This window comes from Neofelis nebulosa, chromosome 7 (genome assembly GCF_028018385.1).
Source record: "Neofelis nebulosa isolate mNeoNeb1 chromosome 7, mNeoNeb1.pri, whole genome shotgun sequence".
Lineage (NCBI taxonomy): Eukaryota > Metazoa > Chordata > Mammalia > Carnivora > Felidae > Neofelis > Neofelis nebulosa.
The window spans coordinates 114,273,233-114,297,197 of NC_080788.1; the positions used below are offsets into that span (position 1 = coordinate 114,273,233).

The 23,965-nt window shown below is 35.9% G+C and overlaps 1 protein-coding gene, 1 long non-coding RNA gene and 1 other non-coding gene across 6 annotated transcripts in view; 2 read left to right on the forward strand and 1 right to left on the reverse strand.

Moving 5' to 3' along the window:
* Positions 1-23,965, forward strand: part of PALS1 (protein associated with LIN7 1, MAGUK p55 family member) — a 93,050-nt gene that overhangs the window by 64,445 nt on the left and 4,640 nt on the right. For all 4 annotated transcript variants that reach the window (XM_058739393.1, XM_058739391.1, XM_058739392.1 and 1 more), the window contains exons 8-13: positions 9,735-9,918; positions 13,609-13,680; positions 14,032-14,103; positions 16,300-16,467; positions 17,387-17,589; positions 18,852-18,962. In XM_058739393.1, coding sequence (XP_058595376.1) covers positions 9,735-9,918; positions 13,609-13,680; positions 14,032-14,103; positions 16,300-16,467; positions 17,387-17,589; positions 18,852-18,962 — 810 coding nt within the window. The remainder of the gene's footprint in view (positions 1-9,734; positions 9,919-13,608; positions 13,681-14,031; positions 14,104-16,299; positions 16,468-17,386; positions 17,590-18,851; positions 18,963-23,965) is intronic.
* On the reverse strand, positions 16,077-20,376 carry LOC131517377 (uncharacterized). The gene is made up of 2 exons (XR_009264567.1): positions 19,321-20,376; positions 16,077-18,126 (listed from the first exon to the last, which is right to left on the reverse strand). It is a non-coding gene; the product is annotated as an uncharacterized LOC131517377 (long non-coding RNA).
* LOC131518315 (U6 spliceosomal RNA) lies at positions 20,440-20,546 on the forward strand. The gene has a single exon (XR_009265006.1). It is a non-coding gene; the product is annotated as a U6 spliceosomal RNA (small nuclear RNA).

The following is a 23,965-nucleotide window of genomic DNA, read 5'->3' on the forward strand; positions in this document are numbered from 1 at the left end:
GTAAAAGGTAAATTCAGCAGTTCTTATTTAAATAAACATAAATATTAATATTTCAAAGTTAGTAAACTCTGAAAAGTAAAAAATAAAACATAGTTTTCTTGCAGAATTTTTATGACTTGCAACTTCTTTTTCTGTCATTATAGGTGGTTTATTTAACTTAAACATACTTAGTGTAGGAGGAAAAAGTGCTTTTTCAAAGTATGTACAGCTTTAATTTTAGAATATCTATTGCTCTTTATGTTAAACGTTTATTCAACTGCTATGGTAAAAGACAAACTTCATACATCCTAACAGTTCCACTCATAGATACATATCCAAAAGAATTGAAAACACATCCTCAAAAAAACTTGTATGTGAATGTTCATGGCAGCATTATTTTATTAACCACAAAGTAGAAACAGCCCAAATGTCTGCTACCTGATGAATGGAAAATGAAATATGATCTATCCATTTTCAGAAAGGAATATTATTTGGCAGTAAAAAGGAATAAAGTACTGATACTTGCTATAACATGGGTGAACTTGAAAAAATTAGGCTAGATGAAAGAAGCCAGTCACAAAAGGCCATATATTGGTTCATTTATATGAAATGTCCAGAATAGGTAAATTTGTAGAGACAGGAGGTAGTAGATTCTTAGGTGTAGGAATGGAGAGTTAGGAGAGCATGGGAGTGATTCTTAATCAGTATGAGGTTTCCTTTGGAGGTGATAAAAAAATGTTACAAAATTGTTCATGGTTGTACAACTCTGAATTAATAAAAAGTATCCAGTTGTGTACAGTAGTGACTTTTATAATGTATGAGTTATTTCTCAGTAAAGCTGTTCGGAAATTTACAGACTTCAAAATGCTGAGTTGATGTAGAAGGCTGATGTGTATTGCATCTGTTATTATTAACTTCTTCAAAAGCATAATGGTTTGAAAGAACACAGTTTCATTTTTTTTGTCAATATTTCATCACAGTTATGGGGCACCTGGGTGGCTCGGTTGGGCGACTGACTTCGGCTCAGGTCATGATCTCACAGTTCATGAGTTCGAGCCCCGCGTCAGGCTCTGTGCTGACAGCTCAGAGCCTGGAGCCTGTTTCAGATTCTGTGTGTTCCCTCTCTTTACCCCTCCCCTGCTCACGCTCTGTGTCTGTCTCTCGATAATAAATAAACGTTAAATTAAAAAAAAAATTTCATCACAGTTATGCTTCATATTTTGGCTATCATTCCATGTTTTCCCTTCATTCCTTATGGAACATATTGAAGTTGATGTTGCATCTGCAAGCTTCCTTTTGTTTAAAGTGCTTTGTAGGAAGAAAAATGAGGAAATAGTTTGTCCCTGAATTCCATCAGCCTCATTCTCTATGCCTTTTTCCCTGTAAACAAGGCCTTAATTTCAAAAGTAGCTCTGCAATCTGAGTAGACTTCACAGAGGAGGGTTAGAATATGCATTTACTTATCTGGGCTTTAAAAAAAATAATAAAGGGACAGAGAGAAAGGAAAAGATGGAAGGTTTATCCATTTTAAAATACAGTATTTTGGGGGTGACTAGCTGGCTCAGTCCGTAGAGTATGTGGACCTTGATCTCAGGATTGTGAGTTTAAGCCCCACATTGATTCAGCATTTGATGGTAGAGATGCTTTTCATCGATGAGTTTCTTTATGTTTGTGATTCATTGATTTATGTATTTGGGTGCTTCCACATTTGGCACATAAATGTTTACAATTGTTAGGTCTTCTTGGTGGATAGACCCCTTAATTATGATATACATGCCCTTCTTCATCTCTTGATACAGTCTATTTTTAAAGTCTAGGTTGTCTGATAGAAGTATGGCTATTCCGGCTTTCTTTTGTTTACCATTAGCGTGATAGATGGTTCTCCATCCCCTTACTTTCAATCTGTAGGTGTCTTTATGTTAGAGATGCTTTTCAAAATGAAAAGATGATGTACGGTATTTTTTTTTCCTTCATTTCCTTCTTAATTTGTGAAGAACTCTCAAAATTGCCATATCTCTTAGAAAGTTTTTATCAAACCTAACTGGCTGAAAATGAATTACTGTTATTAAAGCTTGCACAAACAGTGATAGGAAATTATAATTTTAGTTATTGGAGAATATGCAGAATAATTATCTGTGAGATTGCTGAATTTAAGAAATTAAAACAATTTATTGACCACTGTTATGGTACAAGTCAGGATCTATTAAGAGCAGCAAAAGGTATCTTTCTGATGTATGTTTTGTGATGTTTGAAGAAATGTGTGTTTAAGAGAAAATGGGAGTTATCTGCCAACCCCACTATATTTACTTGCTGAATTATGACGTCACAGATGGCAGGAGTCAGCTCTATCAGAAGTACTGCTTTATTTAGGTTTCTTTTGCATCACACATAGCAACCAGTGGCTGCTCTGTCAGTCACAGAGGGCAAGAGTCTTGGCACCTTTGTAGTTCACTTCTGGGTGATGGGCACATTTGTCCCAGGAAACAGCATCATTCATTCATTCATTTATTTTTTAATGTTTGTTTATTTTTGAGAAAGAGTGCAAGCTGGAGAGGGAAGTGAGAGGGAGACACAGAATTCAAAGCACACTCCAGGCTCTGAGCTGTCAGCACAGAGCCTGACACAGGGCCCAAACTCATGAACCATGAGATCGTGTCATGAGCCGAAGTCAGAAACTTAACCGACTGAGCCACCCAGGTGCCCCAACATAACATCATTTAAATGGCAGTTTCCTTCTGTCTGCATTGACTTGAAAAAAAAAAGTTGGAGTTCTCAGACAAGTGTGCAAAACTCTAGATTATTCTACCATATAATTGAAATAATACGGAAGGAAGAAATAAAATATTTGAACATGAAGGCACTTTTTTCATGTAGTCCAGTGCTCTGATCTAACAGAAATAAATTGAAATGTGAGGGGTCACAATGCTTATTAGTGATGGAATATGTACTAGAAAATTCAGAGATTATTGATTATCCAATAAATATTAGCTATTATTGTGATTAGTTACTCAGTACCAGGTATGGTACTAATTGTTTTTTATAGGTTTTACCTCATTTAATGCCCACAGCATCCCTGTAAAAATACAGGTATTTTTATTTAACCCCTTCAACAGGCATTGAAACTAGAACTTAGGTCAAGTTAATTGCCCAAGCCCACTACTAATAAGTGACTAAGGACTAAATCTTATGCTTATTCCAGAAATTATGCTTTTAACAGTGTATAGTATAACAGGTAATGTCCCACAAAGCCACTAAATATTGCATTACTGTTTATTATCAATCTAAAGAAAATAATTAGAATACCATGATAGAAAAGTGTAACTATAGATGAATTAACGTCTTAGTAGCTGGGACGCCTAGGTGGCTCAGTTGGTTAAGCATCCAACTCTTGATTTTGGCCCAGGTCATGATCTCATGGTTTGTGAGTTCGAGCCCTACGTCAGGCTCTGCAATGATAGCACGGAACGGAGCCTGCTTGGGATTCTCTCTCGCTTGATCGCTCGCTGCTCTTCCCCTCTTTGTGTGTGCTCTCTCTCTTTCTGTCTCAAAAGTAAATAAACCTTAAAAAAAAAAAAAAAACTTTTTAGTAGCTATATAAATAATGATACTGGATTCTGAGTACAATAAAAGCATACTAAAAACATTAGTGTTTTAAATTGCCATAGGGTCTCTTTTGCCTACAGAAGACTTACAGCTTTAAGAAGACTGGGAGCATGACTGAAGTCTTCATTTGTGGGGATTGGGATGGGAGGATAGGAGAGAGATGTGGTTTAAGGGGAATTTTTAGGCTTAGGAAAGGAGAATGCTAAAAATCACAGGTCAGGGATACAAAACACAGAATTTGCCACTAGCCAAATGGTATTAATAATTGAAATCTATTCTTAGGGGTCCCCAGTTTTTTCCTTACAGTGAAAATCTTGTTTTTGTGTACTAGGCACTATGCTAAGCAGTGAGTTGATAATAATTAACATGATATAAAATAGCTATAGCTTGTAGTAAATGATAAAATGGAAATAAGCAGCCTTGAACACTGAAGAATAAAAAGAAATAGGATTAAGTGGTCAGGAAAGTCCTCTGGGTGGAGGCAACATGAGGCTGAGACCTGCAAGAAGAGATGAAGCTAGGCCTATTAATTGCCAGAAGACCTTTGTATTTGGAAATCCTTGGAGGTGGAGGAAAGTGGGGGAGTGGAAAGGTGGGGAGAGGATTCAAAGAGATGAAGTTGGAGAGGTATGTAGGACCAGGTCAAGTAGATCTCTGTGGCCACAGCAGGGAATTTGGATATTAAATCTAGTATCATGATCTGATTTGTATTAGAAAAAAAACATTTCTTGGGTGCCTGGGTGGCTCAGTCGGTTAAGTGTCCAACTTCGGCTCAGGTCATGATCTCACAGCTCGTGATTTTGAGCCCCATGTCAAGCTCTGTGCTGACAGCTCAGAGCCTGGAGCCTGCTTCAGAGTCTGTCTCCCTCTCTCTTTCTGCCCCTCCCCTGCTCGTGCTCTGTCTCTGGCTCTCAAAAATAAACATTAAAACATATATTTAAATAAATAATAAAACATTAAAAAATACAAAAACAATTTTTGGGGTGCCTGGGTGACTCTCGGTTAAGTGGCCTACATCAGCTCAGGTCATGATCTCATGGTTTGTGACTTTGAGGTCCATGTCAGGCTTTCTTCTGTCGGTGCAGAGCCCACTTCAGATCCTCTGTTCAGCTCTCTTTTTGCCCCTACCCCCACTCATGCTCACTCTCAAAAATAAATACACATAAAAAAAAATCATCTGGCCGCTGTGTGGAAATTGGATTAGTAGAGCCAGTAAGGGAAGCAAGGAGACTTAGGAAACTGAAATCATTATAAAGTATGATGATGGCTTAAACTAGGATGATAGCAGTGGCAATAGAGAAAATAGATCAGGTTGTGTTCTAGAAGTAGAGATGGCAAGACCTTGTAAAGAATGCAGAGAGTAAAAGAGGAAGCAAGGATGCTTGAATAACCCACTGAGTGGATAGTGGTGCTGCTTACTAAAGGGAAGTCTGGAGGAAATAGATTTGGGGAGAAAAATGAAGAGGTCCATTTTCCAGGTTGAAGGGCATTCATGCGGACATACTGAGTACATAGAATTGAATGTATCAGTCTGTAATTCTAAGGAGAGATCTGGGCTACAGTTGTATTTACTGTGGGGAGAGCAGGTCAGGGGAGCAGTCTGTTTATATGTATTATGTGTTTGCAAGAAATTCTACAGTTTAAAAAAAAATGATTAAGGATGTTCACAGTTTTTAGAGTTGAGAACTGCCTTTGTCAAATGTATTTACTTTTCTGTTAAGAAGTATAAAATGTATTCTCTAATTTTCATCTTAATTTTTTCTCTCCTTTGGAAGAGGATCTGGAATTTTATAATGCAGTAAGATTTTTATGAATACTGGGGCGCCTGGGTGACTCAATTGGTTAAGCGTCCGACTTCAGCTCAGGTCATGATCTCACGGCTTGTGAGTTAGAGCCCTACATCAGGCTCTGTGCTGACAGCTCAGAGCCTGGAGTCTTCTTTGGATTCTGTGTCTCCTTCTCTCTCTGCCTCTCCCCCGTTCATGCTCTCGCTCTTGCTCTCTCTGTCTCTCTCTCAAGAATAAACATTTTTAAAAATTTTAAGATTTTTATGAAATTTCAGTGTATATTAGATGGACATCCCTTTTCAAGTTAGGGCAATTGCTGTGTTAAGTTTGCTGTTATTCTAAGGTTCATATTTCTGTCTCCCTTCTACTGAACAACTTCTGGATGTCCCACAGATACCCAAAACTTCTCATATAAAATATGGAAGCAGACAAAGATAATCCTTGAGTGGGCATCGGGAGGAGGAATCTAGGATTGGAGGAGGAATTTGGAAACAGTTATAACACACTGGAAAGGCTTTTCTTGATGCTGCCCTTAATTTTACAGTGTGAGCAAGGGGTAGAGTTTAGGCCAAAGCTAAAGGAAGATAGATAGACTTTCATTCTCTTCTCTTCCACAAATAATTTCAAAACTTCAAGATAAATCTATAATAAGAAATACAGAAATAAAAATTACAAAGAAAAATTATTTTGGAGCATGGACTCCCTTAGGAAAGATGTAAATAAATTGATGAATTGTTATCTCTTTACCATATCCCCATCATTAGGACTTTGAATGTGAATAGTTTACAGGTACTATGAAAAGGCCCAGAGAAAAATGTTGGGCTGGAAGGTAATTGTATATAAACACAAGATTTTGTTTTGTTTTGAAACCAAATAATATTTTGATCATGAGATACGTTGTACTGACATTGCAGCATTGTTAAACCCTGGAGTCTTCTAGAAGGGTCAGCATCTCTCCATTTTAAAAAGGCTTTGTTTTCCTTTGTATGGTAAAAAAAAAAAAAATAGCCACTAAAGGAGCTGGAGAGGAAAAATGGATGGAGATACCTTCTAGCACTGATAAGAGTTGATCGGTAGAATATATGGATAGAAGTCACATAAAGTATGACAAGGCAATGCTCAGACTTTAACTCAACCAAATGGTCAAGCTCTGTTGTGAAAAAACTTTGCTTTTTTTTTTTTTTTTTTTTGCTTTGCTCTTAATTTTAGGGTACATTGTATACAGCTCTAGATAAGCAAAGCATTTCCCCTCTGTACTCTTCCTCAGCCTACACAAAGAGAGGCCCCATTCCAAACCAGCTAAATCTGAATGGTCAAGGGGTGACCCCAAGGCAGGAGTAGAGTGAAAAGCATCTCTGGCTGATTTTGTTGGACTTTGGCAAGGGTCGTTGAACTAGATACAGCCTCCACAGTGGTCTAATTAGTTTCCCTTAGGGTCGTAGTTCCCTAAGATTTTAGGGTACATTTCTTTCTTTCTTCCTCTCTTTCTTTCATTCATTCATTCATTTATTTTTAAATGCTTATTTATTTATTTTTGAGAGAGACAGCACACAAGTGGGGGAAGGGCAGAGAAAGAGGGAGACAGAATCTGAAACAGGCTCCAGGCTCTGAGCTGTCAGCGCAGAGCCCAACACAGGGCCCGAATCACAAACTATGAGATCATGACCTGAGCTGATGTTGGATGCTTAACCGAATGAGCCACCCAGGCACTAGGGTATGTTTTAAATGGCATGTGTGTAACAGTTATCCGAGGAACCTAGTTAAAATGAAGAGTCGAAGTCGGAGATGTGGCATAAGAATTTAGTATTTTGATAAACATTCTAGGCAAGTGATCTTAGCAGAACACTTTGAAAACATGCTCTGTATTGCTTTCAGAAAGCTATTTGATAAAATCGTCAGTCAGGTGACCAAATTAGTCTGATCTCCTACATGTCTAAAATAAAAGCCTGATAACAAAAATCTCTCTACCTCCTTAAATAATCCCTGTGATTCCATAATTAGTTTCCTAAGACTCTTTGGCTAAAAAGGCAACAATTTAAGCAGATTTTGGAAGATTGGTTGACAGGGACTTCTAGATTATCCTACATTTTATGCCAAGGTTATAAATTGTATGTGTAATCTCTTTAATCCAAGTCTCAACTGTGTTTTGATTCTCTGCTACTTTTGTATAACTTTCTAAAATTTATTTTTGGTTTTACCTGGCAGAGTTTTCAAGGTGTTAAAACTCTGTTTTCACATTAACAGTAAGGCTCTTTAGGGCACTCTCTAGCTGGAATGCAGCAGAACACAGTCCAAATGAAAGAGGTCTCTTAACCATATTTAATCCAAGAGTGTGTACGTTGTGATTCCATTTGTATGAAGCAAAATACCGGGAAAACTAATCTATGCTTCTAGAAATCAGGATGATGTTTGCCCTTGGAGGACATAGAGTGGTTAGTGACTGAAAGGTACAGGAGTCAGGGCTTCTCACGTGCTGGTGATATTCTCGTTCTTGATTTGCATGCTGGTTATACAGGTATGTTTCATTTGTGTGGAATTCATTGAGCCATACATTTATGACTTTGTGTACTATTTGAACTTACGGAGTACATGCATGAAAAGATAACCCCAAAAAAAGCAGACTAGCTATGTAAGTTCTGCATTTTTAACTGGATCATTTGCTTTATTTCAGTATTGCCAGTTTTATATTGGGAGTTGGATTTTTCTCATTTCCTATATATAGTAGTTAGTAAAATATTTTTCTGAAATTATAAAAATATTTAAGACACCCTCAAGCATAATTTCTGAAAGAGGCTGTTACTTTCATGAGGATTCTTGGTTATGCCTTATGGAGGGACATGGGTTAGATAGATAGAGATATATTTTTATCACTTATAAAGTGTTTTATCAAATTTCATATATCCATCATCATTGAAAATACTCAATTTTGTGTTTTAGGAGCTGAAAAAAGATACTGTACTTTCATAAAACAATTCTTGAAGCAGACCAGTATTATTTTTATGATAGGTGGCCTCAATTATGGTGAGGATGTAAAAGGCAATAACAATTGGATAGAAAAGGACTCCGAATAATAAAATTCTTAAGCTGTCAATTAGTTGCTTGGCTCATTGAGCTGAAACCTGAAGTTTAACCTCTATGGGGCAGAAACACTCATTGCATATAGGTGCTGGATTTCATTAGATGAAAATGGACTTCTTACAGATTTTGGAAATGTCACATGTCACTTAACCAGGCTGGATGAAAATTATAATGGAAAGTTAAAGAGAATATTAATATTAATTCTTTTTACTTTATTAAAATTAAGACAACTTTGTTACATCTTATAGAGGTATATTGGAGGAAATAGTATAGGAATAACTTAGCTCTCAGTAAGATTCATGTGAATTCTTACCTTTAATGCTGCAAGTGTAACACAATTTTGATATGCAGAAAAATTGTTAGCAAAAATTATAACCATACAACTAGTTAAATTTCAAAGCTTACAAATAGAATACACAGGAATTTATTATAAACTTGATTTAGGTTATTTTAGCAGTTTGGGGTGTGATTGTTTATGAACCTAAACAGATCCCTTTTAACGTTTTTTTTTGTTTGTTTGTTTGTTTTTATTTATTTTTGGGACAGAGAGAGACAGAGCTGAACGGGGGAGGGGCAGAGAGAGAGGGAGACACAGAATCGGAAACAGGCTCCAGGCTCCGAGCCATCAGCCCAGAGCCTGACGCGGAGCTCGAACTCACGCACCGCGAGATCGTGACCTGGCTAAAGTCGGACGCTTAACCGACTGCGCCACCCAGGCGCCCCCCTAAACAGATCCCTTTTAAAAGAAACACTGAGAGAAGTTTAAGGCACAGTCGCACTGACAGTGTATTCAAGAAGGGTAACAGCACCAGGGAAACTGACGCTCTCCTGCATAGGTGACAGATGTGGTGAGGTTTAGTCCACATTTCTAGATAGTAGTGGTTTAGAAATTACATACCTTACTGCAGAGTCATTGTTTTCAAAGGTCAGGAATAGAGGGGGAAAGGGTCTCAGTTACATTCCTTTTGCTTCTCTCAAGCCTTTGAGGCCCCTTAGCACTTCAGGCTCAGTTAGCAGCTAACAGTGCAGTCCTGTGCATACTTTTATACAGTTTTTGTTTGTTGTTTGTACTCTAGTACATGTTTGTAATCAACAGAGTGATGAACTTAACTGAAGAAAACAAGCCTGAGAAAATGCTGCAGTTACTTAACTAAACCTCCCTTCTTTCAACTCATAATTGCTTTGCACTAATAAAATTGTAACATTTTGATTATATTTATGCTGAATATTTTGTGTTGCCATTTCATCATTACCGTTGTTTTAATTTTTACCCTTTTTATCTTTTAGATCCATGTGAAAGCTCATTTTGACTATGACCCCTCAGATGACCCTTATGTTCCATGTCGAGAGTTAGGTCTATCTTTTCAAAAAGGCGATATACTTCATGTCATCAGTCAAGAAGATCCAAATTGGTGGCAAGCCTATAGAGAAGGGGACGAAGATAATCAACCTCTAGCTGGGCTTGTTCCAGGTAAAAAGACAATATAGTATAAAGTACATATTTAAAAGAACATTTTGGAAAGAGCCCAAATGTCCATCGATGGATGAATGGATAAAGAAGATGTGGTATGTGTGTGTGTATACACACACACACACACACACACACACACACACACACAATGGAGTATTACTCGGCAATAAAAAAGAATGAAATCTTGCCATTTGCAACTATGTGGATGGAACTAGAGGGTATTATGCTAAGCGAAATTAGAGAAAGACAAATACCTTATGACTTCACTCATGTGAGGACTTTAAGACACAGAACAGATGAACAAAGGGAAGGGAAGCAAAAATAATATAAAAACAGGGAGGGGAACAAAACATAAGAGACTTAAATATGGAGAACAAACAGAGGGTTACTGGAAGGGTTGTGGGAGGGGGGAAGGGCTAAATGTGTAAGGGGCATTAAGGAATCTACTCCTGAAATCGTTGTACCATATGCTAACTAACTCGGATGTAAATTTTAAAAATTTTTTTAAAAATTAAAAAAAAATCACTTTGGGGCATCTGGGTGGCTCAGTCAGTTAAGCATCTGGCTCTTGATTTTGGCTCAGTTCATGATCTCACAGTTTGTGAGATCAAGCCCCATGTCAGGCTCTGCCACTGACAATGTGGAGCCTGCTTGGGATTCTCTCTCTCTCCCTCTCTGCCTCACCCCTGTTCACTCTTTCTAAAAACAAATAAACTTAAAAAAAAAAATATTTGAAATATAAGGCTTCACAGAGAAGAACTCGCTTTTTCATGTCCTTTAAAAACGGATGTAGTTACTTTTTCATGCAGTTGAGTCTATGTGTATAAAACCACAGAAGGCCACAAACTGCTTTAAAATCCAAAAGCTGAAAACAGATTTTGTCTATACTCAGTCATATTTCAAGGAATGAGGAATGGGCTTCTTATATTAACTTCAGGGGATGATGCTACACCCTTGATTCTTCACAGTAACAGACATGAGATGTTCCTCTAGAAATCCTGCGGTATTGAGCAGCCATCATGTTCTACTTAGTGCTCGTGCCAAATATCAATTTGATATCTTCTCATCATGCCAGCCTTAGCCCATAAATATTTAGAACTAGAGTATATTGACTGATTGTATTGAGTTTCTAAAAGTATAGAGATGCACCAAGGAGATTTCAGTGATATCATTTGTAAGGTTTTTTTTTATAGGACAAATAAATGAACCCACCTTAGTTTGAGTTTGATGATGGTTTTGTTAGAAGACTTCTTAAGAAGTCATATTGTCTACCTTCCATTAATGTCTGCTGTCATAACAACAGTCTACATCCATATGTACTATAAAAATGTGCCATAGAAGTACATGACTGTAATGCTTTTAAACATTTTAATATGTAACTGATCAAAATTATTTTGCTCCTTATTTTTTCTAAATCTGTTAACATCAGATACTTATTTTTATTTCTTTTTTACTTTAAAACTTTAGTGCTCTAAAATTTTCCATCACCATATTTACTTGTTTTTACTAGGAATGCAGTCTGTATAGCTCCTGAAGATAACCTGGTTATCTTTAATGCTTCTTGAGTGTATCAGACTCAGTATTAATGGTTTTGCTTTTGTTCTTATGAAATACACTGAGTTCTGCAGATTATGCCAACATAGATGGAATTTGCTTATTGATTTCCAAGAATCCTTGGCTTGAAACAAACAAACAAAAAAAAAAACTAGATATAAAAATTTAAAAAGTTGAACTCTAGTCCAAGTTTTTTAAGTAAAACCACTTTTATCTTTCAAAAAAAATACATTTGATTTTAAGGTAGATCTCTGAAAACAAGATGAAAATCAAAAACTTTGAAAGCTGCCTATATTAAAATCTTAATTCTAAGAGGAAAAACTTAGAATGAAATGTTTTTCATTTATTTGTATCATTGGTAGCTGAAAGGTGGAAGTAAAAAAATGATTAAAACATATATATGTACATATGTATATGTGAAGAAAAAGGGATTGAGAAGAATAAATGCAAGGGAATACATTGAGTAGTATCTTAAATTCAAATGGTGAATGTTCACATATTATTTTGTAAAGTGACCTCCTGGAATTAATTTCTTTAATTTGAGATCATTTTAACTGATCCAGAACCAAGATCCAACATAGTACTTTCTACATAGTAAATGCTTAATGAAAGCTTTGTAAAAATTGAACTATTAAATTTTCTAACACTGGTTTATTATTTATCTTCTATTATAAGATATTATATTCTAGTAAAACATGTCCTAGGATTGGTTGATAGGCTGAAACTTAATACTTTAAACATTTGGAGGCTTATAATTATAGCTGACATACTCTCATACGATGGCAGGAAGATTTAAAAGGGAATATATTCTGCCAACTCAACTGAGTTTCATGTCTTTGTACCCTCAGCACATAGCCTGGTGTCTTCCATATGTATCACAGATTCTTTACTACATGATCTAAAATTAAACTGATCTCATTATACATTATTAGTTATTGAGAAGAAAGAGCAGTCAATTCCATTGAAGGGAGGAAAACATAAAAAAGAGGAAATAAAATGTTATGGTTTCATAGTACCATGAAAAGAGCACTGTCTTGGAGAGTAAGATAGGAATTTGAATCCTAATTCTGCTCCTTTTGAGTCTTCAGTAAATCACTTAATTTCATTGAGGTGTAGCTACCTCACCTGTAAATTCAGAAAATAATGCTTCATAAAAACATCAGTGTTATGCATAAAAATCTGTCAATTGGGGCCTGATAAGAAATCGTCACCGGAAACAAATGATATCTACTACTATTTTAGTTTACTTTATGGTGATCCTCCCCTCAGAAAAACCTTTTCCAAATGCTACTTGTTGGTTAAATTGAAAAATTAAAAAGACTCTGTTTTGGATAAAATTTTGTGTCAAGTAAGTACGATCTATTCTTTGGGAGTTAACCCAGTAATCTCTAGAACATATTTATATCTTATGATTGAATCCATCCAGTTATTTCTGTGTCTAATTTTTTGTTTTTTCATTTGTTTGTATATGAGAAAGGGAAATAAATAGTAACTGGTTTGATTACTAAGAACCACTGGAAAGTGGGTAGGGAGGTAAGGGCTGGAAGGTTCTTTGAAAAGCAAATAAATGTTGATCCTCTTCACAGAAACCTTGAACCAAAGAATCAAACAGTTATAATGTAGTATAAATATCAGTAATTATTACTGATAACAATAATGCTGAAAAGAGGCCAGTTAATACTTTTAGTCATAAAACATTACTGTGTGCTAGAATACAGAGAATACAACTTTTAAGTTTTGTTGAAAATTGCATGTTGAGGAAAAGAGTGAAAAGGAAAACTATTTGTCACAATCCATCTCTTAGACTGAGACGGAGGGGAATTCACAAGAACTTTTTAAAATACGTGTCTTACCGTTAAATAATGTACCCTCTAATTTACATTTGATCATAGTCCAACATTAGTGTTTGACATATTAGAAACATCTTATAATGTATTGTATTATTGTTGCCTGTTTGTTTCTTTTGTGGTTTATATGTTTATATTAAAAGAAGGTTACCATAACCAAAAAAAGGAATATAAGTGAAGAGTTACTTCTGGTGTTATCCCCTTGATTAAAAAAACAAAAACCCTTCTATTCTTTTGTCTTAAATTATACTAATTTAATTATACTAATTATTTTCTTTCTGCTACTAAGGGAAAAGCTTTCAGCAGCAAAGGGAAGCTATGAAGCAAACCATAGAGGAAGATAAGGAGCCAGAAAAATCAGGTTGGACACTTAATATTTGACATTAATGAGAGGTTTCTTGGGTCTCCATCTGAACTGTTTAAATCAGTTAGAACTGTCAAGAAAGATGTATTCATGGTAAGAGTGATATGAGCAGCAAAACTGATTATCTTAGGACTCTAAATGAAGGACAAGATTTAAGTATTAAAAAGTGTCTGTGATGTGAGACTAATGGAAAATTGTAACTGTTTCCCTGAAAAATAGTTCTGTGAACAATGTAATATGTGTTTATAAATTTCAATGGAAAACTATTTCAGTTCTTCAATTTGAAATACATAGCTTTGTTCAAGGAAACAAGTACCACATTTATAGTTGTTTCTGATTATTCAACAGGAAAACTATGGTGTGCAAAGAAGAATAAAAAGAAGAGGAAAAAGGTTTTATATAATGCAAATAAAAATGATGGTGAGTTCTCCTCTAAGATAGCTGGATTTACATCTCAAAGAGGTCTATATCTAACACTTGAAAGAAATTAAACTGCTATTTTTAGGGAGTTATACTATTAGTCCTATTTTGCTTCTTAATGTAACATATGTGCTTAAGAAAGTCATTTAGCAGAAATTATTTTCTTTTGGAATCCTATGAGTAATGCAGTGTTTTGAGTTTAGAAAAAACTGGCATAAAAATTAAAATACAATTTAGCATTATGTAGTGTTTGATAGATTCCTGTTTTTCCTACTTAAATTCTTTGCAAAATTAATACATGCCTCCAAATGAGTATTTTGTTTACAATAACTCATGTCACCAAGACAACCCTTCCACAGAGCCTGCTACCTGTTGGCTGAGTCAGGCACAAAAGGAGAGTGTTTTTGTTTTGTTTTATTACTAAGATTTAAAAAAAAATTTTAAGTGTAGCTTCTCTCCACATCAAAGGCTCTAGTAACACAGGGTTTGTGTTCACAAGTGACAGCAGTCTGCTGGACCTGAGTGATGGCTGTTGCCTCTCTATTAGGCACCAACTACCTTAGTTCAGCAGTTTCCACATCCAGTTTTTATAAACCCAACCTCATTTACTGCTTTTCATTACCTTCTTCATTCGTCCTTAACGTGCATTAGAATTTTCTCCCCCTGCTTTGCTTCATGTCAGAAACAAGCCAAATAATAAAGCAAAGGCACTCCTTAACTTCTTATACAATTTATAAGGCTTATTATTCTCTCAATATCTTGAGTTGTTTTTTTTTTAGGTAGCATAAGTTAAACACAAAAATAAAATATTATAGGTTATTGAAAAATTCTATTTAAAAGAGATTCAGTCTACTTTAATAAAATTTTTTTTTCCAAAATAAATATCCATAATGCTAATTAAATCACTATGTAATTAAGATTTATTGAATTTTTAATCCTTTGCTCTATATTTGGGTATGTTTCTGCATCTTTTGAAACATACTAAATTGGTTCAGCTCTAATAGCTATTATAGAAAACCTGCATATCTGAAGCTTACAGATTTATAAACTAAGTCTTTATAAATAAAAATGCTGCCACAGTCTGATTGTACATGTTAGAAGGAAGAACTCAGATTTTTCAGAGTGTAAAGTATTTTGGAAAAGGCAGGAATTATATTTCTACAATAATAACTATCATTTATAATAACCATTCTATTCTAGGAGTAGTAACTATATACTTTAGATACTTTCATCCATTTAGGTCTCACAATAAATTCCTTGAGATTACAGATTAACAAACTGAAGTTCAAATATTAAAAATCTGCTTTAGTTCTTAAAGCATATATAGTTGAGCTCGAATCTAGACAGTTTGGGTTCCTACTCTGCACTTTGTGCAAAGCACTGGCAAGACTAAAATGATTGCCTGACCCCGTGGAACTTACAGCCAAGTGTGACCATATATCTGATGCTCTTTCCCCGACAGGGAGTGAGAACAGGAGTGAGAAGATAGCAGGCTGCTAGTTCCCTGCCTTTGTTCTTACCACTTGACAGCTCTGATTTCATCTGGGTTATGGGCTTTAGGAATGTTACCCCACCTTTCACAATTTATACATCTTGAATCGTGACCTCAAGTTAGTATTCCAAGTTCGGATAGCACACATAATGACCTGATTTCAAGTTATATAATCACAGAAAAGTATCCCTACTTTCTCTGATAACATTAGTTGTAGCTACTATTTGTAAATGTTTGTCAGTGCCAGGTGTTGTGCTCAGCATATATATTGTCTGATCCTTAAACCAACCCTCTAAGTGAAGTATTATGTCCATTTTACAAAAATGGCAGATAATATTCTCATTAGTTTATCCCCTGGTGCCCACCCTCTGACAGAGTATTGGCTGCAAACTAGTTATTTTACATAAGAAGGAGTGTAGTTATATTGTATTAAAACATTCAAACTATGAAGCGTAAGGAGCAGTAAACACTTCCAGAAGGATCAGTATATTGTCTGATTTATTTTCGTAGTATCCTGGGAAGTATATATTCACATTGGAAAATATTCATATAATCCTACCCAGTTATTACTATCTTCATCCAAAAAGCTAAGCATTTTTAATGATAATAAAGTGTCTTCTCTCCAATTTTTTGGAAAATTTGAGTACATTTTTATTACATGGCAATAATTCTATCTGAAGGGCTTAACTTTTTCTTTTTCAAAGATTATGACAATGAAGAGATCTTAACTTATGAGGAAATGTCACTTTATCATCAGCCAGCAAATAGGAAAAGACCTATCATTCTGATTGGTCCACAGAACTGTGGCCAGAATGAATTGCGTCAGAGGCTCATGAACAAGGAAAAAGACCGCTTTGCATCTGCGGTTCCTCGTAAGTTTGGATGCATTCTCATTTTCCTGTGCTTTTCAATTTTCTATCTTAGAACCTAACTGGAGGGAAATTTTTCATCCAGTTCATCAAAAATAGTTTTGCCCAGAAAAAAGGAACTTTGTTTTAATCAAATCTTTTGAGAATATGTAACTCAAGATAGTCATTATTGAGAAATTTCCATTTTTCCTGTGGTACTAATTATTTTCTAAATGAATTTCAATTTGGGTTTCTTACGATTCCCTATTCAATATGGAATCAGTTTCTGTTTTTTAAACTGATGCAGAAGATAGAAATGTAGACTGAATGTCTGAACACAGAAGTTCTGTTTAAAGATTTTATAGTACCTAGGGGCGCCTGGGTGGCTCAGTTGGTTAAGTGTCTGACTTCGGCTCAGGTCATGATCTTGCCCTACATCGGGCTCTATGCTGACAACTCAGAGCCTGGAGACTGCTTTGGATTCTGTGTCTCCTCTCTGCCCCTCCCCTACTCGTGCTCTGTCTCTCTCAAAAATGAATAAACGTTTAAAAAATGCTGTATCTTAAAATTAAATAGTATAAGTAAATAATAAATAGGTAAGTAAGTGAATAAATATTACACAGTGCCTAATCTTATGGAAATAAACTTTAGGAAAAAAATGGTAGTGTTTAAATGCAAGAAGCAATTTAAAGTGTAAGCCTAAAATGTGTTACGGCAATTAAATGTAACTATTATTAAGATACTAAAACCACATTTTTGTTCATTTCTCAGTCTAGAAATAAAACCAGTCAGTGTTAAACACATGGGCTCTTAACATTTCCTCAGTTCGTCATTTTACATTTCCTCTGTATTACAAAATTAAAATTTTTCCTGACTAGCAGAAATATCCCCCATCTTTACTCTGATCCATGCCCCTTATTTTTACCTGATTTTGTTTGCCTAGATACAACTCGGAGTAGGCGAGACCACGAAGTAGCTGGTAGAGATTACCACTTTGTTTCACGGCAAGCATTTGAGGCAGACATAGCAGCTGGAAAGTTCATTGAACATGGTGAATTTGAGAAGAATCTGTATGGAACCAGCATAGATTCTGTACGGCAAGTGATCAACTCTGGCAAAATATGTCTTTTAAGTCTTCGTACACAGGTAAATAAAGTTCTCATACTATTTTTTCCACTGGTCATCTGTTTTTTTAGTGGACAAAAGAACTTAGTCTCTACTATTTCAATTATAAACATTTGATTTAAGAAAAGTACAGGGGCGCACCTGGGTGGCTCAGTCGGATAAGTGCCCGACTTCGGCTCAGGTCATGATCTCATGGTTTGTGAGTTTGAGCCCCGCGTCGGGCTCTGTGCTGACAGCTCAGAGCCTGGAGCCTGCTTCGGATTCTGTCTCCTTCTCTCTCTGCCCCTCCCCCACTTGTGCTCTGTCTCTCTCTGTCTCAAAAATAAATGTAAAAAAACAAAAAAGAAAAATATAAATGCGGGGCACCTCGTGGCTCAGTCAGTTAAGCGTCCAACTTCAGCTCAGGTCAGGTCATGATCTTGCGGTTGCAGTTCTTGGGTTCAAGCCCCAAATCGGGCTCTGGGCTGACAGCTTGGAGCTCAGAGCCTGGAGCCTGCTTCAGATTCTGTGTCTCCCTCTCTGCCCCTTCCCTGCTCACACTGTTGTCTCTGTCTCTCTCTGTCAAAAATAAATAAACATTAAAAACATTTTAAAGAAAGTATAAATGCTTTCACTAAATGCCTTCAGAATTCTTTAATGTTAAATTGGGTGAAAACATTTTTCAAAGAACTTAGGGTAGTTAAAGTGTATTGTGTTAATAATGTTATTAGATAGAAAAAGCATGTTCCTGTAATCCCTGTTTAGACAGTGTGCTTCAGTTGAGGAACACACAGTCATGCAGTGGCAAAGGCAGGGTGAAAACCACAATATCCTAATTCAGTCTGCTTTTTCTTGGGTGTACTTTTCCAGAACTTCTTTTTATATATGTGTGTGAAATTTTTCTTTATATTCTGCTTGTATTTAGATCCCAGCACCCAATAACATTACTGCTTATTTCTACTTCCTCCAAAATGGAATTTGAATATGGTTATTTATAATCTTTATGTGATCTTATTAGAGGATATTTTAGCATCACATAGTTGTATACCTTCAGTGTCATTTTTATTTCATTATATATAAACAGGGCAAGCTAATTTGTGTGTGTGTGTTGCATAGGCACATAATGTATTCTTACAGTGAATGGTAGGATCTTAAAATATTGTGAATTGTTACAAAGATGTTTGGAAACATTCATAGGCAATGTTTTTTTTTTTTTTAATGATATTATTATTTGAAGTATATTACTGGGAAGCAAATAAATGATGAAAATTATTATAAAGATCCAAAATATTTTTTTTTAATAGTCATTGAAGACTCTCCGGAATTCAGACTTGAAACCTTATATTATCTTCATTGCACCCCCTTCACAAGAGAGACTTCGTGCATTATTGGCCAAGGAAGGCAAGAATCCAAAGGTAATAATGTTGTACTGTTCCACTGAAAGTAAACATGAAAGAGTCATGACCTAATATGTCACAAGTGCTTAAAAGCTACATTGGCTTGAGCTTTCAAACTGATTATTCTTTGAGCCCTGTCACTTTTCCCAAAATTTCTGTTGTTGCTTCTGGCTGGACTGTGACAGCTCTCCAAAGCAGGGACTTCCCTTGTTGTTCCCCACACCGTCTCTATTGTTATCCCAAATGTGTGGTTACTCTTGGTATTCCTTAACCTTCTTTACATGGGTCCCTGTTATTTCCAATAGAGATTATGTGACCTCCCTGCTTTCTACCCCCAAAGAAAAAAGTTCTCAGCAGATTCTTAGGGATTACCCACTTTTCTTTGTTAGATACTCTGTATATGGGGGGAGCCGAGTTGGGTGCTCTTGATTTTCTCTTCTTTTTTCTCATTGAAATTTATGTTCTATTTGCCTTCTCCCTTTGGTCTTCTCAAATGACCTGAAACGGAAAAATTTTTTTTTAATTATTTTAGATGCTGGACATGGTTGAGGTAGTTCACATTTTACTAAACATTGTTAATAACAAAATTATACTGATGTACTTAATCAGAAAGCATTGACTTTGTTTAAATATGTGAAATGAAAACTGTCAAGTGACTTACTATATCAAAGTAACAAGTATTTTCCCTTGTTTTTTGCTGATTTTTAAAAAAAATTTTTCTAATTTTTTTTTTTTTTAATGTTTATTTCTGAGAGAAAGTGAGTGAGCATGAGGGTGGAGGGGCAGAGAGAGACAGGGATACAGAATCCCAGGCAGGCCCCACGCTGTCAGCACAGAGCCTGACACAGGGCTCGAACCCACAAGTTGTGTGAGATCATGACCTCAGCTGAAACCAAGAGTTGGACACTTAACCAGCTGAGCCACCCAGGCACTCCCCACCCCCCACTTTTTTTTAATGCTTATTTTTGAGAGAGAGGGTGTGTGAGTGGGGGAGGGACAAAAAGAAGGGGGACAGAAGATCCAAAGCGGGCTCTGTGCTGACAGTAGAGAGCCTGATGGGGGGCTCAAACTCAGGGAACCATGAGATCATGACCTGAACCAAAGTCAAATGCTCTACTGATGAGCCACTCAGATGCCCCAGATATCTTAAATATTTCTGTTTTACAGAGGAATCATTTAGGTCTCCTCATTTCATTTGTTCTCTCTAAATCTCCTTAAAAACCATAAACAGGGTGCCTGGGTGGCTCAGTCATTAAGCATATGACTTGAGCTCAGGTCATGATCTCATAGTTGGTGAGTGCGAGTCCCATGTCAGATGAGCTTGTGTCCTGCTTCAGGTAAAAAACACAAGCCGCTGGCGAGCCCGCTTCTCTCTCTTTCTCTCTGTCTCTCCCTCTCTGCTCTTCACTCACTTGTGCCCTCTTTCAAAAAACAAACAAACCATAAACACACATCGTCACACTTTTTTATAAGATCCTTAAAAGTCACTAAAAGCGTGCTCGCTTCGGCAGCACATATAGTAAAATTGGAACGATACAGAGAAGATTAGCATGGCCCTTGCGCAAGGATGACACACAAATTCGTGAAGCATTCCATATTTTTTAGAACAAACTGAGGGTTGATGGGGGGTGGGAGACAGGGGAGGGTGGTTGATGGGTATTGAGGAGGGCACCTTTTGGGATGAGCACTGGGTGTTGTATGGAAACCAATTTGACAATAAACTTCATATATTGAAAAAAAATTTTTTTTAACATTTATTAAAAAAAAAAAGTCATTAAAAGCATAACATCACTCCTTTCCTGATTCTTGGCTATACACCATAGCCACCAGCCCTCTTTCTTCCTCCCCAAGATAATATCTTTTCCTGTTCTCGGTCTGCTTATGTTTCTTATTCAATCTATACTTGAAGGTCATATTTTTCAGTGTCTTAGGCTATAGACAATCAAGGACTTTCTCATCCTACATGATGAGCGTAATTCTGGTTGCTTTCTTTAGGCAATCTGGTTAAAGTAGGCTATCTGGTTAAAGTAGTGTTTCACCCTTTTTTCAGTTTTTGCAACATAATTGTTAAGTTCATTAATTAATAGAGTCAAAGTATCTGTTGTTCTTAGCACTTGAGATGATACCCAAAAAAATGAGACAAGGTCACTGGCTGTTCTTGAGGGGGTCACAATAAAGAAAACAAAACTGATACTCTATGAAACTTAGTGCCAGTAATTACTTTGGTAGACCAGAAGAAATACCATGGTTGTTTAAGAAAAAGGCTGGATATTAAGGACGAGAGTGGACTTCATCCTACTTGTTCAGCCTAATTTTTCAATTTTCTAATGTGCACACTTAACTTTTTTGTTAGTTTTTTCTTCTCCAAGGATTCAGTATTGTGCGAAGGGCTATCTGTATACCATTCCAGAACATGTTAGGCAACCTTCTTTGGGTTGGTGGTCTGGAGTGCTCTTATGGGATTATTTATCCTATTATTTATTTTGAATTAGCTATCCCAAATTGAGTAAGGTCTAGAATGATACCAATTATACATATTTTTAAATGAAGAACTTAATCAGGACCAAGATGTTTTACTAGTTTACAGTATGCTTGATTTTCTAATGAGAAATTTCTGATTTTTAAAAATTTATTGAAATTACTTTATATATTTTACCTGTATAATTCAGTGAGTTTTGGCAAAATGTATAGCTGTGTCACTGCCATGCCAGTCAAGATTTAGAACATTTTCATCACTTTAGAAAATTCTCTCCTGCTTCTTTATATAAATTAAAAATAAAAAAGTTTATTATTCTGAAAGAGAAGGGGTGGGAGAGAGACAGAATCCCAAGCAGGCTCCATGCTCAGCATAGAGCCCAATGTGGGGCTCCATCCCACAACCACGAGATTTTTACTTGAGCTACCCAGGTGCCCCCATGCTTCTCTGAAGTTAATACCCCTCCATTCTTCCCTAGGCAACCACTAATTTCCTTTCTGTGACTGTGGATTTGTCTGTTCTAGCAGTTCATTTAAGTGGAACCATAGTGTATATTTAAGTTTGCATCTGGCTTTTGATTAGCATAGTGTTACTGAGATTTATCAGTGTTGCATCTAACAGTTCATACCTACATATTGCTGAGTCGTATACCATGAGCTAAATATATCACAGTTGGTTCATTCATCAGTTAAAAACCATTTGGGTTGTTTCCAATTTTGAGCTGGTGGGATTAAAGCAGCTCGAAATATTCAGTCTTTTGGTGGACGTGGGTGTTTTTGGGGTTTTTCGAATTGCTGGATCAAATGGTGAGTGTATATTTTAACTGTATAAAGTTGTAAAGCTGTTTTAAAACAGTTTGGTTCCACTTGCTCCCACTTTGGTTCCATTTGCTTCACATCCTTACCAGCTTTCGCTTTTGTTGGTTTGTCAACAACTTTTGCCATTCTAATAAGTGTGAAGTATCATTAAGGTTTTCATTTGCATTTTCCTGATGACTAATGATAGTATTTTTTCATGTGGTTATTTAAGTATATTCTTTTGTGAAATGTCTTATTTTTTAAATTGGTGGTTTTAGTGAGTTGTAAATTTTTTTTTATATATTCTGGAAATATTTTCTCAAAATATTTTTAATTTTAAAGAAGCACACTTTTTCATTTTTCTTTTAATGATTTTTGCATACTGTCTGAAAATATTTGCCTACTTCCAAGATTATAAAGATTTTATCCTATGTTTTCTTATAATAGCTTTCTTGTATTTGGCTTTTACTCTTAGGTCTACAATCTCTAAAATGTCTTTGTTTTAGTATGAAGTAAGGATGGTGTTGGTTTGGTGGTTTTTGTTTTTATTATTTTTTTTAATCACATGTGGATGTTCAGTTGCTCTAGCATCATTTCTTGAAAAAGACCGTCCTTTTTCCCATTGAATTCAATTGGCATGCTTTTAAAAAATAACCTGGCCAAATATGTAGTGGAGAGTGGGGTAGGATTATTTCTGGACTCCATGCTGTATTTATGCTAATTACACACTGTCTTGATTACTGCAGTTTTATTAGAAGTTTCAAAAAAGTCAGAAAAAGGAATGAAGTATTCCTACATGGTGCATCATGGATGAACCTCGAAAACATTATAAGTGAGAGAAGCCAGTCACAAAAGACTACATGTTGTATGATTACATTTTATGGCAAACCTATAGGGACCTAAAGTAGATTAGTGGTTGCCTAGGGCTGGGGGTTGGGAGACAATGGAGAGTGGCTGCCTAGGGGTATGGATTTTTTGGCTGGGGTGGGAGAATGATTGAAAATATTCTAAAATTGTGCTGTTGATTGCAGAACTCTGTGACTATACTAAAAATGATTGAATCATTCATTTTAAAATGGGTGAATTATAAATGAATTGTATCTCAAGAAAAGTGTTATCAAAAAAGAAAATCCCAGATGTTTCTGTGAAATTGAAAAGATGATTTCAGGGGCACCTGGGTGGCTCAGTTGGTTAAGCATCCGACTTTGGCTCAGGTCATGATCTCACGGTTTGTGGGTTCAAGCCCTGAATTGGGCTCTGTGCTGACAACTCAGAGCCTAGAGCCTGCTTCGGATTCTGTGTCTTCCTCTTTCTCTGCCCCTCTCCTGCTCACACACTCTCTCTCTCAAAAGTAAACATGAAAAAAAATTTTTTTTGAAAAGATGACTTTAAAGTTTATATGGAAATTGAATAACCAAACACTTTAGAAAAAGAACAGAGAGGCCTTTTGTCTTTGTTAATTTTCTTTATTGTCTGTCTCTTATTTCATTAACTTATACTTACTTTGGCTTTAATTTGCACTTGCTCTAGTTTCCTGAAGAAAACTTAGATTTTAAAATCTTTCTTTTCTAATAGGCAGTTAATAAATTTCCCTTTAAACAGTTCCTTAATGGCATCCTACAAATTTTGAAGTAATTTTTCCATTATCATCTTGTCAGAAATACTAATTCCCTTTGTCCTTTTCTTCTTTAATACATGGGTTATTTAGAAGAATGTAATTTTCACCAATTTGGAGATTTAAAAAAATA